General features: G+C 38.5%; 2 protein-coding genes and 1 long non-coding RNA gene across 8 annotated transcripts in view; 1 reads left to right on the forward strand and 2 right to left on the reverse strand.

Annotated features, from left to right (window-relative positions):
- Window positions 1–17,500, reverse strand: part of LOC310741419 — a 355,923-nt gene that overhangs the window by 84,555 nt on the left and 253,868 nt on the right. The window lies entirely within an intron of this gene.
- Window positions 1–17,500, forward strand: part of LOC310741310 (uncharacterized protein) — a 180,113-nt gene that overhangs the window by 65,689 nt on the left and 96,924 nt on the right. The gene's annotated exons all lie outside the window — the stretch shown is intronic.
- The window catches only part of uspl1 (ubiquitin specific peptidase like 1), a 42,655-nt gene continuing 26,162 nt past the window's right edge, over window positions 1,008–17,500 (reverse strand). For all 6 annotated transcript variants that reach the window (XM_083569056.1, XM_083569058.1, XM_083569055.1 and 3 more), the window contains exons 7-9: window positions 11,387–11,512; window positions 2,968–3,128; window positions 1,008–2,683 (exon numbers count right to left, since the gene is read on the reverse strand). In XM_083569056.1, coding sequence (XP_083425182.1) covers window positions 1,344–2,683; window positions 2,968–3,128; window positions 11,387–11,512 — 1,627 coding nt within the window. In that variant the 3' untranslated portion in view covers window positions 1,008–1,343. The remainder of the gene's footprint in view (window positions 2,684–2,967; window positions 3,129–11,386; window positions 11,513–17,500) is intronic.

The raw sequence follows: 17,500 nt of genomic DNA on the forward strand, positions 1-17,500 counted from the left end.
TTCGTTAATTAGGCTTTGATTTGATTGACATATGGTGGCCATAAAGTAAATATCACACACTGCAGAATAGTTTAACATTAAAAAAAAAAAAGATATTTTGCATATTAAATTATTTAGTGGATAAAGGTAATATGTCAAAAGGCATATTTTAGTGGGTAAAAAGTAAATGCATTGAAAAAGTGTTGTTCCCAATGTATTTTAAGACATGCTTGTGCCAGTGAGAGCTTCATAGTCCTATTTTTTTGTCCAGAAGCACATGCTATGGATCTGGTGTGGTCGTTTGCTGTTGAAATCTACGCACCTCAAGGTTCTTTGAGGCTTCACTGCTCACCACAGTTGTAAAGACTATGCGTGTTACCATATCAGTACTGGCAGCTCAAACCAATGTTTTTTTTAAATCAACAAGGTGCTTCTTAAGGTGTGCGTCACTCACTCACATCCACCCTGCACCATTCTGTGCAAACTGTACTCACTGTTGTGTGCAAAATCCCAGGTGAATCCATTTTCTGAAGTACTACACTAACTTATCCAGAAGCAATGGCTTGGCTACGATCAGTCAGAGATCATACTTTCCTAATTGTAATTTAACTGTGTGAAAAGATTGGTGAGGTAGGACCCTGACCCAAAGTGGGCTCAGTATGGTTGATGTCAGAGCTAAGTTACAGCATACAGTCACACAATACAATTATATGTTTCCAATTTTGTGAAACAGTTTGGGAAAGGCCCACATATTGTGGGTGTGATGGTCAGGTGTCCACAAACTTCTTCACCATACAGTCCACCCAACCTATACTTTTCATTACCCTGTGACCTGCAAGCTAAATCTGGATTTCAGTTCAACTGCTTTTGACAAAAACAGTATAAGATTATTCAAAATATTCCATTCAAAATAAATTTGGCTAGAAAGCACCCTCTTGTATTTAAAAGCAGTACTATTAAAGTACAAGTTTAAAATAAAGCAAGTTGTTACTTCAAATTATATAGCTTAATTAGGCTGCCAAGTAATATTGACTTGAAAAAATCTGTTTATTTAGATTTTCATAATTCTGCAGTATTTTGTGCATGTCTGTGCAAAAATGAACTTCAAATGTACACAAACCCATACACATTATAACTTAACAGTAGTTGTCTTTTCAAGAATCAGCCCTTATTTGCTTGTAATACAGAACTTATCCTTAACCACCAATTTGGTTGGAAGATGCAAGTGATTACATACTAGCATTTCAGTCAGGCTGAAAACATGTTTTTATGTTCTAATGTAATCCATAGAATCTATATAAGCTGATATTTAGTTAGAAAAAACACTCAAACACTGGTCCATAAATGACAACATTAAACACTCATCAAAAGAAAATATCTAAAGCATTAAGTTCACTATTATCAATTACAGGTTCATCAAGAAAGCGGTCACTGGTGGAAGAAGGGTAATTAAGTAGAGGAACTGGAAGCGCAGAAGCTGGTGCTGATTTCACGTGAGAGTTGCTTTCTGATGTTCCAGCAATTTGGCTATTGCTTAGAATCTCCAAGAGGACTGTGCTATCTGGTGACAAGTTGCTGGAGTTTATAGTTGGAGATATAAGCTCAGCAAAAAAATCATCAAATGCTGGGCTATCATATCCTGATGTACTGGAGGTGACTGAGTATGGAGAGCAAACATCTGTGCTGTCTGGCCTGGGAGTAGACTCACCTTCCTCAATACTAAGCAACTGATTTAACTCTGCCAACTTCTTTTTCTTGGCCTTTAACCTTTTCATCAGTTTCAGTCTGAGAGCTTCAGTAGATGAGACCAACTTTGATGAATTTGGGATGTTCTGGCTAGCAGATTTCAGCCCGGAAGTTATGCCACCAGGGCAGCCAGGCAGCTTCGGTGGAACAGTGGGAAATTTCATAAATGAATGCCTTAAATGTCCTCCAGGTAGAACTGAATTTGATGTATTCCTTGTTCTGTATCCACCAAAGAGCTCAGCAGGCTTGGCCAGGAGGGACTCGATGCCATTAGATCTTGTGTCAACTTCTGAATGCAGTGGTACTCTTGATGGTGTTGACTGGTGGGAAGGGTGCTGATGAAATAAGAATGATAGGTTGGAGGCACTGGGTTTTGAGTGGAAAGCAGGTGGACTTGTTCCTGTTTTTGGATAGTCTGTGGATTCTGATGCTTTTTCCACTGAGGGAAAAATAGTTTCTGGTGTAGGTAAAACGGTCTTAGTAGTTGCTTTCTTCTTTTCAATACTGCATGGAGTTTGACAAAAAGAGCCTTTCTCTCGTAGGTCAAAAACGCTTGACTCATCTGATGCCATTACCTTTTCCTGGAAATCTGGGAGAAGGTTTTTATGATCATCTTTAACCTCAACTAGAGTAAGAGTGACAATATCACTATGTGAAAGCCCCTCAAAAGTATCAAGCAGGGTAGTACTGCCTATTGAAGCATCCCAGCTGCTTGAGTCCCCATTATTGTCTTTATTTTCATTGATGCATACGTCATCTGGTAACGATTTTGTTATATCTTGAAAAACTTCAACCACTTGACTCTTCCTTTGAGAAGGGGTGCTAACAGGGTCAGAAGAAAAACTCTCTGTGGAACTTGCCTCCCAGAAAATGAGATAGAACTGCCTGGCTGGGACAGTAAACCTCTTGTGGGTTATGCAATGAGGGTACTTCAAATCATCAAATTCTAGCCACAGTCCTGTGGAAAAAATATTAAAATAAAGAACAATTATACTTGTTTTTATATTTACTTGTTTAAATATACATTGATATATTTTAAAACACAAAGTGCTCAGATTAAACTTGATAAGAGTTTATTTGTGTGATTATAGATTAACTCTGTGATGACTACTACATATTTCATCAATGAAACAGTGGCACAAGGCACAATGTAACTTTAGGAACATAACCAAATGGCAATAAAATAGCACTTAGAAAAATTACCATTAGTTACATTTATTTAGTCATAAGGCTGAGACTCACCATCTGGTTGATGGATCCATGTTACAAAATGCTCACGTTCTTCATTGTATTGTATAATAGTGCTGATGTTGTAGTGTCTGCCATGGAAATTAAATGCATACTTGGAGATGTCTCTTCGTGGCAGCCCCTCAACAAAATGTAATGCAAGCACTGAAGAAATACTAGTGAAAAAGAATGACCAAAAATAGAAATTAATAATGAATAAATAAATACACACACACACACACACACACACACACACACACACACACACACGGCTTCCGAGTCAGTGCACGTGTACTGAATGCAATCCATTTTACGTGCAGTACATGGTTAAAAGCAAACGTATAAAGTTGCATTTTGAGCGCAGTGTCACTGTTTTTATTTGTATTTATTAAATTTTTATTTTTATTTGTATTTTTATTAAACTTGAAAACATACCAATGCATTGAAAACAATGCCAGGGGTATAAAAAAGAAAAACCAAAAAGAGTTAGCACAGTGTCACTGTGACTTCTCACTCTGTATTATTGCGATTTTTAGTGCGTTGTAAATCTCATTTTGTTTTGGGCATGCGCTAATTCGCTAAACCACACGCATCTGTATATCTGTGTGTGTATGTATGTGTGTATGTATGTGTATATATATATATATATATATATATATATATATATATATACACACACATATATATATACACACACACACACACACACACACACAGTAATTTCTGGACTATTAAGCGCACCTAAATATAAGCCGCACCCACTGAATTTTACAAATATTTTTATTTTGAACATAAATAAGCCGCACCTGTGCCTACACTGAAACTAATGAACTTTACACAGGCTTTAACAAAAGACAGTGCCTGTTACACGGCTTGTATCTAAACAGTAGCCTACCATGAAAGTCATTGTTCACTGTCTTCCTCCTTCCTTTCAGAACAATTTCTCTCGGGAGTTTATCTTTTGCATCGTCGTGCGTTTAAAAATCACCACCGGTGAAGCTTTTCTCCCGATGCCGTGCAGCTCAGAACACAGGTGAAGTGTGTTTTTTCATGCCCGGTTGTTTTCATCGTGATGAATGATTGCATTTGCTGTTGACAGTCCGAGTGAGCGGCAGGTCAAACGTCAGAGGAACCTCATCCATATTTATGACGTGGTGCGGCCCGATTCAGAGGGAGCGCATCTGATTTAATATAAAGAATTTCATTGGTTTACCTGAACCCGTTTGGCAATTTCATTGGTCTAATGTTATGGGGCTCAGTTTTTTGGCATGAAGTTTGTGAAACCGGGAAAAACCCAGGAAAAATACATATATTAGCCGCTTCGTTGTTTAAGCCGATCAAAGCGTGGGAAAAAAGTAGCGGCTTATAATCTGGAAAATACGGTATATTTTATATATATATATATATATATATATATATATATATATATATATATATATATATATATATATATATATATATATATATATATATACACACACACACACACACACACACACACACATATATACACATGCATACATATATACACACACACACACAGTAGGTATGGAAAGTATTCAGACCCCCTTACATTTTTCACTCTGTTATATTGCAGCCATTTGCTAAAATCATTTAAGTTAATTTTTCTTCCTTATTAATGTACACATAGCACCCCATATTGACAGAAAAACACAGAATTGTTGGCATTGTTGCAGATTTATAAAAAAAAGAAAAACTGAAATTTCACATGGTCCTAAGTATTTAGACCCTTTGCACAGTATTTAGTAGAAGCACCCTTTTGATCTAATACAGCCATCTAATACAGCCATTCCTACTTGCAGATCCTCTCCAGTTCTGTCAGGTTGGATGGTAAATGTTGGTGGACAGCCATTTTTAGGTCTCTCCAGAGATGCTTAATTTGGGTTTAATTGTTGGGACTATATTGGACAGGTGATGAGCAGTGCCTGGTTTTCTCCACACATACCGATTAGAAAAAAGTCCAAAAAGTTCTATCTTGTCTCATCAGACTAGAGCTCTAGGAAGGGCTCTGGTCGTCCCAAACGTCTTCCATTTAAGGATTATGGAGGCCACTGTGCTCTTAAGTGCAGCAGAAATTTGCTCTGACATGCATTGTGATCTGTAAGGTCTTATATAGACAGGTGTGTGGCTTTCCTAATCAAGTCCAATTAGTATAATCAAACACAGCTGGACTCAAATGAAGGTGTAGAACCATCTCAAGGATGATCAGAAGAAATGGATAGCACCTGAGTTAAATATATGTGTCACAGGAAAGGGTCTGAATACTTAGGACCATGTGATATTTCAGTTTTTCTTTTTTAATAAATCTGCAATAATGTCATACATTATGTGTACATTAATGAGGAAGAAAAATGAACTTAAATGATTTTAGCAAATGGCTGCAATATAACAAAGAGTAAAAGATTGAAGGGGGTCTGAATACTTTCCGTACCCACTGTGTATGTGTGTGTGTGTATATACAGTACAGACCAAAAGTTTGGACACAGCTTCTCATTCAAAGAGTTTTCTTTATTTTCATGACTATGAAAATTGTAGAGTCACACTGAAGGCATCAAAACTATGAATTAACACGTGTAATTATATACATAAAAAAGTGTGAAACAACTGAAAATATGTCATATTGTAGGTTCTTCAAAGTAGCCACCTTTTGCTTTGATTACTGCTTTGCACACTCTTGGCATTCTCTTGATGAGCTTCAAGAGGTAGTCACCTGAAATGACAATGACCCCAAACACACCTCCAGGCTGTGTAAGGGCTATTTGACCAAGAAGGAGAGTGATGGGGTGCTGCCCCAGATGACCTGGCCTCCACAGTCACCGGACCTGAACCCAATCGAGATGGTTTGGGGTGAGCTGGACTGCAGAGTGAAGGCAAAAGGGCCAACAAGTGCTAAGCATCTCTGGGAACTCCTTCAAGACTATTGTAAGACCATTTCAGGTGACATTAATTGTTGGTGATTTTAACATTCATTTTTGATAATCAGGATGACTCCTTAAGAGCAGCTGTTGTGTCCATTCTAGATTCAGTTGGAATTAATCAGAATGTTATAGGACCCACTCATAGTGGTGGACACATTCTCGATTTGTTGTTAACATTTGGATTAAAAATAAAAAACGTAGTCATAATTCCACAGTCTGAAGATATTTCAGACCATTCTTAAATTCTCTTTTAAAATCTGCCTCAGTCATTGCATTACTACTTCACCACGTTATCGTGTTAAGCGTACTTTCACGTCAGCTACAGCAGCGCGTTTTATTAACAATCTTCCAGAAATTACAATATTAGATAGATCTCCGTCTGACCCTGCAGAGCTCGACTGGGCCACTGAATACCTAGAATCAACATTAGGTTATATCCTAGATGATGTAGCTCCCCTTAAGACCAAAATGATCAGGGAGAAAAAATTAGCACAGTGGTATAATGATCATACACGCACCTTAAAACAGACCACTCGAAAATTAGAACGTAAATCACGTCAAACAAAATTAACAGTATTTCAAATAGCATGGAAGGAGAGCCTCCTAATTTATAGAAAATCTGTTACTGCTGCTAGATCAGCATATTTCTCCACCCTCATAGAAAATAACAAGCATAATCCTAGATTTCTATTCAGCACGGTAGAAAAATTAACAGGGAATAAAAGCACTACACTCACATGCACACCATCAATAGGTAGTAATGATTTCATGAACTTTTTTGATAATAAAATTTAAAACATCAGGCAAAAAATCCAGACGGTTAATATAAATCCAAATTATTTTACAAGTAACCCTGTAGACAGCAGTGTAATTATAACAGACAATCAATTACAAAGTTTTACTCCTATTCACGAGAATGACTTAATTTCATTAATTTCCTCATCAAAATCATCAACCTGCATTCTCGATCCCTTGCCTACAAGTTTCTTTAAACAGATAATTCCAGAGGTAATTGAACCTGTTTTAAAAATAATAAACTCTTCTATTAGCACTGGTTTTGTACCAAAATCCTTCAAACAGGCAGTTATCCACCCCCTAATTAAGAAACCTGACCTTGGACAATGTCAGCTGTCCAACTACAGACCAATATCAAGTCTCCCCTTCATATCCAAAATTTTAGAAAAGGTTGTAGCACAGCAGTTATGCTCACACCTACTTATGAATAACATTTTTGAAATGTATCAGTCAGGATTTCGGCCTCATCATAGCACAGAGACGGCGCTCGTTAAGGTGGTAAATGACCTGCTATTGGCCTCTGATCGGGGTTTTGTCTCCTTACTTGTTTTGCTCGACCTTAGTGCAGCTTTTGACACCATTGATCACACTATACTACTTGCTAGACTTGAGAACGTTGTTGGAATAAAGGGAACAGCTCTCTCTTGGCTCAGGTCTTATTTGACTGATCGCTATCAGTTTGTTGATGTAAATGGTGAGTTCTCCACACTCTCTGAGGTAAAGTTTGGTGTTCCTCAAGGATCTGTCTTAGGCCCTCTGCTTTTCTCTTTATATATGCTGCCTCTTGGAGAAATTATTCATAAATATGGTATTAGATTCCATTGCTATGCTGATGATAAACAGCTGTATATTTCAGCAAAGCCAGATGAGAGAGATCAGCTTAACAATGTTAAGAAGTGTGTAAAGGACATTAGACAGTGGATGCTCGATAACTTTCTTCTGCTAAACTCAGATAAGACGGAAGTACTTTTACTAGGACCACATGCAGCTAGAAGCAAACTTTCCGATTACGTAGCATCTCTGAATGGTGTTTGTGTTTCAGCGTGTACGGCTGTCAAAGACCTTGGTGTGATTATTGACCCGAGTCTTTCCTTTGAGGCTCACGTGAATCATATTACCAGGATCGCCTTCTTTCACCTTAGAAATATTGCTAAAATTAGAAATATGATGTCGTTACAGGATGCAGAAAAACTAGTTCTTGCTTTTGTTACTTCTAGATTAGACTACTGTAACGCTTTACTGTCTGGGTGTGCGAGTAAGTGCATAAATAAGCTTCAGTTAGTTCAGAATGCAGCAGCAAGAGTCCTCACTAGATCTAGGAAATATGACCACATCACCCCTGTATTAATTAGTCTACACTGGCTCCCAATCAAATCTCGCATTGATTATAAAATACTACTACTGACGTATAAAGCACTTAACGGTCTCGCACCGCAGTATCTGAGTGAACTTCTGTACCAGTATGATCCTCCACACCTACTTAGATCAAAAGGTGCTGGCTATCTGTTGGTTCCTCCAATAATGAAGATTACAGCAGGGGGCAGATCTTTCTCTCATAAAGCCCCGCAGTTATGGAACAGCCTTCCTACCAGTGTTCGGGACTCAGACACAGTCTCAGTGTTCAAGTCAAGGTTGAAAACATATTTATTCAGTCAAGCCTTTAATCAGTAGACTTTTTTCTCAGGTAAAGGCTCAGATCTGGAGGGAACATTGATATAGAGTGTTTGGTGAACTGGGATATTTGTATGCTGTCGTCCCCTCACATTCACGCGTTCACTCAGGTTTGTTGATAGTGGTGTGGTGGGTCGTCTCTTATCCCAAAGATCCCTCATGTCTGTGTTGCCTTCTGGTTCTCCCTTTTAGTTATGCTGCCATAGCGAGTCTTGCCAGAGTCCAAACTGCACAGTGACTTTAACTCTCATGCAACAATAGGTACACTTAATAATCCATATCCTTCTCTTCCCTCTCTCTCTCTCTCTCTCTCTCTCTCTCTCTCTCTCTCGTTAAACATGCTCCTGAGGATCCAGTGACCACTGTTCCTGCCCCTCTCCCCTCCGTGGATCTTCCCACTTCGTCCAGGCCTGCCTCTGGATAGTGTTCTCTTTGACTGGAGGCCACTCTGTGCAGCTGGGGAAGGTTTGTCATCAACGCCTTGGGTGTTTCCATGAAATTCCGAAGTAAGAACGGGAGCTTTGAGGATGGATTGGACTGTAGTTGATGTCAACAGTCTCCTACACTGACTCAGGAATACAATTCGCTTTTGATCATCATCACTGTACCCCGCAACATTGTATACCTGCCACAAATGGACATTCGGTGTAACGCAGATGAGGATGGGTTCCCTTGAGTCTGGTTTCTCTCAAGGTTTCTTCCTTATGCCATCTCGGGGAGTTTTTCCTTGCCACAGTTGCCACCGGCTTGCTCATCAGGGACAAACTTACTCATAAAGAACATATTCATTTTTAATCACCGCATTATCTGTGTAAAGCTGCTTTGAGACAATGTTAATTGTTAAAAGCGCTATACAAATAAAAATGAATTTAATTGACTACCTCTTGAAGCTCATCAAGAGAATGCCAAGAGTGTGCAAAGCAGTAATCAAAGCAAAAGGTGGCTACTTTGAAGAACCTAGAATATGACATTTTCAGTTGTTTCACACTTTTTTGTTATGTATATAATTCCACATGTGTTAATTCATAGTTTTGATGCCTTCAGTGTGAATCTACAATTTTCATAGTCATGAAAATAAAGAAAACTCTTAGAATGAGAAGGTGTGTCCAAACTTTTGGTCTGTACTATATATATATAAAATGTGTGTGTGTATATGTATATATACACGTGTGCGTGTATATACATATACGCACACGTGTATATATACACACACACACGTGTATATACATATGTGTGTGTATATATAATATACATACAGTGAGGAAAATAAGTATTTGAACACCCTGCTATTTTGCAAGTTCTCCCACTTAGAAACCATGGAGGGGTCTGAAATTGTCATCGTAGGTGCATGTCCACTGTGAGAGACATAATTAAAAAAAATAAATAAATCCAGAAATCACAATATATGATTTTTGAACTATTTATTTGTATGATACAGCTGCAAATAAGTATTTGAACACCTGTCTATTAGCTAGAATTCTGACCCTCAAAGACCTTTAAAGTCTGCCTTTAAAATGTCCACCTCCACTACATTTATTATCCTAAATTAGATGCACCTGTTTGAGGTCGTTAGCTGCATTAGGACACCTGTCCACCCCATACAATCAGTAAGAATCCAACTACTAACATGGCCAAGACCAAAGAGCTGTCCAAAGACACTAGAGACAAAATTGTACACCTCCACAAGGCTGGAAAGGGCTACGGGGAAATTGCCAAGCAGCTTGGTGAAAAAAGGTCCACTGTTGGAGCAAACATTAGAAAATGGAAAAAGCTAAACATGACTGTCAATCTCCCTCGGACTGGGGCTCCATGCAAGATCTCACCTCGTGGGGTCTCAATGATCCTAAGATAGGTGAGAAATTAGCCCAGAACTACATGGGAGGAGCTGGTCAATGACCTGAAAAGAGCTGGGACCGTTTCCAAGGTTACTGTTGGTAATACACTAAGACGTCATGGTTTGAAATCATGCATGGCACGGAAGGTTCCCCTGCTTAAACCAGCACATGTCCAGGCACGTCTTAAGTTTGCCAATGACCATTTGGATGATCCAGAGGAGTCATGGGAGAAAGTCATGTGGTCAGATGAGACCAAAATAGAACTTTTGGGTCATAATTCCACTAAACGTGTTTGGAGGAAGAAGAATGATGAGTACTATCCCAAGAACACCATCCCTACTGTGAAGCATGGGGGTGATAGCATCATGCTTTGGGGGTGTTTTTCTGCACATGGGACAGGGCGACTGCACTGTATTAAGGAGAGGATGACCGGGGTCATGTATTGTGAGATTTTGGGGAACAACCTCCTTCCCTCAGTTAGACCATTAAAGATGGGCCGAGGCTGGGTCTTTCAACATGACAATGACCCGAAGCACACAGCCAGGATAACCAAGAAGTGGCTCTGTAAGAAGCATATCAAGGTTCTGGCATGGCCTAGCCAGTCTCCAGACCTAAACCCAATAGAGAATCTTTGGAGGGCTCAAACTCAAACTCCGTGTTTCTCAGCGACAGGCCAGAAACCTGACTGATCTAGAGAAGATCTGTGTGGAGGAGTGGGCCAAAATCCCTCCTGCAGTGTGTGCAAACCTGGTAAAAAACTACAGGAAACGTTTGACCACTGTAATTGCAAACAAAGGCTACTGTACCAAATATTAACATTGACTTTCTCAGGTGTTCAAATACTTTTTTGCAGCTGTATCATACAAATAAATAGTTAAAAAATCATACATTGTGATTTCTGGATTTTTTTATTTTGTATTTTTTTTTAGAATATGTCTCTCACAGTGCACATACGATGACAATTTCAGACCCCTCCATGATTTCTAAGTGGGAGAACTTGCAAAAAAACAGGGTGTTCAAATACTTATTTTCCTCACTGTGTATATTATATATATTATATATATATATATATACATACATACATACACATATACACACACACACACACACGCACGCCATAAAACACAAAGAACGTCACTGCTTACTAAATGTCAGTGGTAAAAAAAAAGTAATAAACATCCATTATGCAATCACCTCTGTAAGACCAATTTCCGCCTTTGATTCTTGTTATGACAGTTGCTGCACTTTGTTCGATGGACTGCTCTGAGTGGGTGCCAATCAGCCATGATTTGTGTAAATGTCGTTACTGTCTTCTCTATGCTGAAAAAAAAAAAGAATGATGCCTGTTAGGACACATACATTTCAATAGCAGATTGTCAACTTAAAGGAAGTAGGGTTGAACGATTACTAATTCTACTGGTGAATATGGACCAGCATAACAGACCTCACAATTAACTGGCTTCATCGGTGTTAATGATTGCATGCAGTGATGGTTACTTTACACAACCTTAATTCCAGAAATGTTGGGGTACTGGGTAAAAACATTTTATGGTAAAAACGTAATTTTGAATTTGATGGCTGAAACAAGTCAGAAAAAAAATAGAATGGGGCCATGTTTACCACTGTACAGCATCTCCTTCTCTTTAAATAACAGTCTGCTTACATCTGGAAACTGTGGTTTAAAAATGGGGAAAATGTCTGGACTGCAGCCAGTTCAGCACTCAGACTTTTCTATTATGAAGCCATGATGCGGTAATAGTTTCAGTATATAAAGCATATATTGCTTTAAAACTTGTATGTACCTTTCTACAAATAAATAGTTAAAAAATCATATATTGTGATTTCTGGATTTTTTTTTTTTTTTTTTTTTAGATTATGTCTCTCACAGTGGACATGCACCTACGATGACAATTTCAGACCCCTCCATGATTTCTAAGTGGGAGAACTTGCAAAATAGCAGGGTGTTCAAATACTCATTTTCCTCACTGTATGTGTGTGTGTGTGTATATATATATATATATATATATATATATATATATATATATATATATATATATATATATATTAAAAACTCAAATACCACTGGCTGAATTACTCATCACGAAATCTCAAAAACCACTGAACGGATTGCAATTAAATTTGGAACATACCTTCCTCTTGGGTCTTAGGTGCTCAATAAGAAAGGGTTTTGAAAAATTCGCCCTGGATCGCGGCTAATTAGCGAAAAACGCGTTTTCTCACGCATTGTAAACTCTTCGAAATAACAGTACGGATCCTCATGAAACTTACTACATTGTTTCTTATTACATGTTAGATGCACGATAAAAATTATTTTCAAAGTAGTTTGCCCTGTATCGGTACTACAAAGGGGTAGTACGTTATTTGTTGACGTTACGTTCTGATCTCTGATCATCCAGTCCTGCTTAGTGCTTACTGCTTATTGCCATATTGCTTAGCGTTCTGCCTTCCGTAGCGAAGCACGGGTACTTTCAGCTAGTAAACCCGAAAAAGAAGAAAGCAAGGCCGAAAACCAAAACACAAAGAAATTATGCCAATTATTATTACCATTGCATTTATGGCTATGACTGTGTACTAACCTTACTAAAATTAAGGCATTTCAATTGCATAAATTAATATTAAAGTTTCAAAGAATAAATCAATTACAAATTATGAAAATATTTATTTATAGCACATTGCAACAATGCACAGGATAAAAAAAAAATGAAAATTCAAACTTAAATGTTTAACTTAAATGCACTCATGTGTACATTAAATAATAATGTACAGGCCCTCTGGGCCGCTAAAAGGTTGTAAAATTAAATCTGTTCTTTCATAAAAACAATGTGCATTCAGAACAAGTGCAACTGCTTAAAGATACAAAAATATTTTCACTGTAGGCCTACAACATAATAGTGTATCAAAACAAAGACTGCCATAGCCCATATGTTAACTGTAGAACTTTAACAACAACAAATGCACCAAGAATTGCAGATGTGCAAAGTGGATAATAAATATTGAAAAACTAGACAAGCCCATTCTACTTTCTTGATGAAGAGTTGCTTCTCTGCTTTATCACAGTGAAGTCTGTTCCTCTTCTTATCGAGAACATAGGCTGCTGCACTGAACAGTCTCTCGCTGTCAGTGCTTGTGCACGAAGCAGACAAGTACTTGCGTGCCAACTTTGCCAGGTCAGGAAAGCGCCTTGACACCATCACTGGGACAATTCCTTGCCTTTTCAAAAACGTCCACCACAGACGGAATGCTTGTGCTCGGAGGGGTTTTGCTTTTCTGTGCCGCGGTTCTCTCATATTCAGCATAGCGATCGGGATGTTTGGATTTCAGGTGATAAATTAAACCCGACTTGGAAAAAGTCTTTGCAGACGCACCCCCTCTTGAAATTTCGCCATTACATGTTTTGCAAATCGCTATCCGTGGGTCTTTCTCAGATATACTGAAATACGTCCACACCGCAGACTGCGGTTTCTGTTTGCGTCATCACAACAAACTATGTGTGTGTGTGTGTGTGTGTATATATACACATACACATACACACACACACACACACATTCACACACACTCACACAGTGCATCAAGAGAGTTTCATAACGCTTTACTTTTTCCACATTTTATGTGATGTTACAGCCATATTCCAAAATGGATTAGATTCATTATTTTTTTCAAAATTCTACAAACAATACCCCGTAATGACAATGTGAATAAAGTTTGTTTAAAATCTTTACAAATTTATACAAACCCGATTTTAAAAACAGTTGTCAATAAAAAAGGAATGCAATAATTTACAAATCTCAAACTTATATTTTATTCACAATAAAATATAGATAACATATCAGATGTTGAAAGTAATACATTTTGAAATATCATGCCAAATATTGACTCATTCCAACTAGAGCTACACATTCCAAAAAAGTTGGGACAGGTAGCAATATGAGGCTGGAAAAGTTAAATGTACATATAAGAAACAGCTGGAGGACCAATTTGCAACTTGGGTTAATTGGCAACATGATTGGGTATAAAAAGAGCCTCTCAGAGTGGCAGTGTCTCTCAGAAGTCAAGATGGGCAGAGGATCACCAATTCCCCCAATGCTGCGGCAAAAAATAGTGGCGCAATATCAGAAAGGAGTTTCTCAGAGAAAAATTGCAAAGAGATTAAAGTTATCATCTACAGTGCATAACATCATCCAAAGATTCAGAGAATCTGGAACAATCTCTGTGCGTAAGGGTCAAGGCCGATAAACCATACTGGATGCCCATGATCTTCGGGCCCTTAGACGGCACTTCATCACATACAGGAATGCTACTGCAATGGAAATCACAACATGGGCTCAGGAATACTTCCAGAAAACATTGACGGTGAACACAATCTACCTAGCCATTCACCGTTGACGGCTAAAACTCTATAGGTCAAAAAGGAAGCCATATCTAAACATGATCCAGAAGCGCAGGCGTTTTCTCTGGGCCAAGGCTCATTTAAAATGTACTGTGGCAAAGTGGAAAACTGTTCTGTGGTCAGACGAATCAAAATTTTAAGTTATTTTTTAAAAACTGGGACGCCATGTCATCTGGAACAAGGGGATAAGGACAAGCCTAAGTTGTTATCAGCAATCAGTTCAGAAGCCTGCATCTCTGATGGTATGGGGTTGCATGAGGCATGCGTGTGGCATAGGCAGCTTACACATCTGAAAAGGCACCATCAATGCTGAAATGTATTTCAGGGGATGCCACGCAGTGGTAAACATGGCCTTGTCCCAACTTTTTTGAGATGTGTTGATGCTCTGAAATTTCAAATCAATTTCATTTTTCCCTTAAAATTAGACATTTTCTCAGTTTAAACATTTGATGTCATCTATGTTGTATTCTGAATAAAATATTGAAATTTGAAACTTCCACATCATTGCATTCTGCTTTTATTTACAATTTGTACAGTGTCCCAACTTTTTGGAATCGGGTTTGTGTGTAATTATATAATACATACATACACATTTTTATATATATATATATATATATATATATATATATATATATATATATATATATATATATATATATATATATATATACATATATACATACATACATATTATATATTTTTCATCATAGGTACACTTCAACTATGAGAGAAAAATTGAGTAAAAAAAATACAGAAAATCACATTGATTTTTAAAGAATTTATGGTGGAAAATAAGTATTTGGTCAACAACAAAAGTTAATCTCAATACTTTGTTATATACCCTTTGTTGGCAATGACAGAGATCAAACGGTTTCTGTAGGTCTCCAAAAGGTTTTTACACACTGTTGCTGGTAGTTTGGCCCATTCCTCCATGCAGATCTCTTCTGAAGCAGTGATGTTTTGGGGCTGTCGCTGAGCAACACAGATTTTCAACTCCCTCTAAAGATTTTCTATGGGGTTGAGATCTCCAGCAAAGTGAAATGCTTCGCACGAAGCCACCTTTGCCCGGGCGGTGTGTTTGGGATCATCGTCATGCTGAAAGACCCAGCCACGTTTCATCTTCAACGCCCTTGCCAAAGAACACCATACCTAGGTAGGAGGTTTTTACTCAAAATCTCACAATACATGGCCCTATTCATTCTTTCCTTTACACGGATCAGTCATCCTGGTCCCTTTGCAGAAAAACAGCCACAAAGCATGATGTTTCCACCCCCATGCTTCACAGTAGGTATGGTGTTCTTTGGATGCAACTCAGCATTCTTTCTCCTATAAACACGACAAGCTGAGTTTTTACCAAGAAGTTCTATTTTGGTTTCATCTGACCATATGACATTCTCCCAATCCTCTTCTGGATCATCCAAATGCTCTAGCAAACTTCAGACGGGCCCGGACATGTACTGGCTTAAGCAGGGGGACACGTCTGGCACTGCAGGATTTGAGTCCCTGGTGGCGAAGTGCGTTACTGATGGTAGCCTTTGTTACTTTGGTCTCAGCTCTCTGTAGGTCATTTAGTAGGTCACCCCTTGTGGTTCTGGGATTTTTGCTCACCGTTCTTGTGATCATTTTGACCCCATGGGGTGAGATCTGTGTGGAGCCCCAGATCGAGGGAGACAGTTGATTTCTTCACACCAAGCTGCTTACCTATTGCAGATTCAGTCTTCCCAGCCTGGTGGAGGTCTACAATTTTGTTTCTGGTGTCCTTTGACAGCTCTTTGGTCTTGGCCATAGTGGAATTTGGAGTCTGACTGTTTGAGGTTGTGGACAGGTGTCTTTTATACTGATAACGAGTTCAAACAGGTGCCATCAATACAGGTAACAAGTGGACGACAGGGGAGCCTCTTAAAGAAGTAGTTACAGGTCTGTGAGAGCCAGAAATCTTGCTTTTTTTTGTAGGTGACCAAATACTTATTTTCCACCATAATTTGCAAATAAATTCCTTAAAATTTAGACAATGTAAAATCTTTCAGGAGCTCCTGCTGGCTTTCATGTGCCTTTTACTGAGGAGTGGCTTCCGTCTGGCCACTCTACCATACAGGCCTGATTGGTAGAGTGCTGCAGAGATTGTTGTCCTGGAAGCTTTTGACTTCCCTGACTAAGGCCCTCCCCACGATCGCTCAGTTTGGCAGGGTGGCGTCCTCTAGGAAGAGACCTGGTGTTTCCAAACTTCTTCCATTTACGAATGATGAAGGCCAGTGTGCTCATTGGGACCTTTAATGCTGCAGAAATTTTCTGTACTCTTCTCCAGATCTGTGCCTTAATACAGTCCTGCCTCGGAGGTATACAGACAACTACTTGGACTTCATGGCTTGGTTTGTGCTCTGACATGCAGCTGTTGGACCTTATATAGACAGGTGTGTGCCTTTTCAAATAATGTCCAATCAACTGTCTTTCCTACAGGTGGACTCCAATCAAGTTGTATAAACAGCTCAAGAATGATTAGTGGAAACAGGGTACACCAGAGCTCAATTTTGAGTGTTATGGCAAAGGCTGTAAATACTTATGTACAGTAAATGTGATTTTTGTAATTATTATTATTATTTATTTTTTAATTTGCAAAGATTTCAAACAAACTTCTTTGATGCCGTCATTACGGGATATTGTTCGTGTAATTTTAAGAGAAATTATGAATTTACCGTATTTTCTGGACTATAAGCTGCTACTTTTTTCCCACGCTTCGAACCCCGTGGCTTAAACAACGAAGCAGCTTATTTGTGGATTTTTCCTGGGTTTTTACTTCAAGCCAAAAAACTGAGCACCAAAACATTAGACCAATGAAATTGCCGAACAGGTTCAGGTGAACCAATGAAACTCTTTATATTATATCTTTATATTATATTCGC

The sequence above is a fragment of the Silurus aristotelis genome (genome assembly GCF_946808225.1).
Source record: "Silurus aristotelis genome assembly, chromosome: 18".
NCBI classification, from domain to species: domain Eukaryota; kingdom Metazoa; phylum Chordata; class Actinopteri; order Siluriformes; family Siluridae; genus Silurus; species Silurus aristotelis.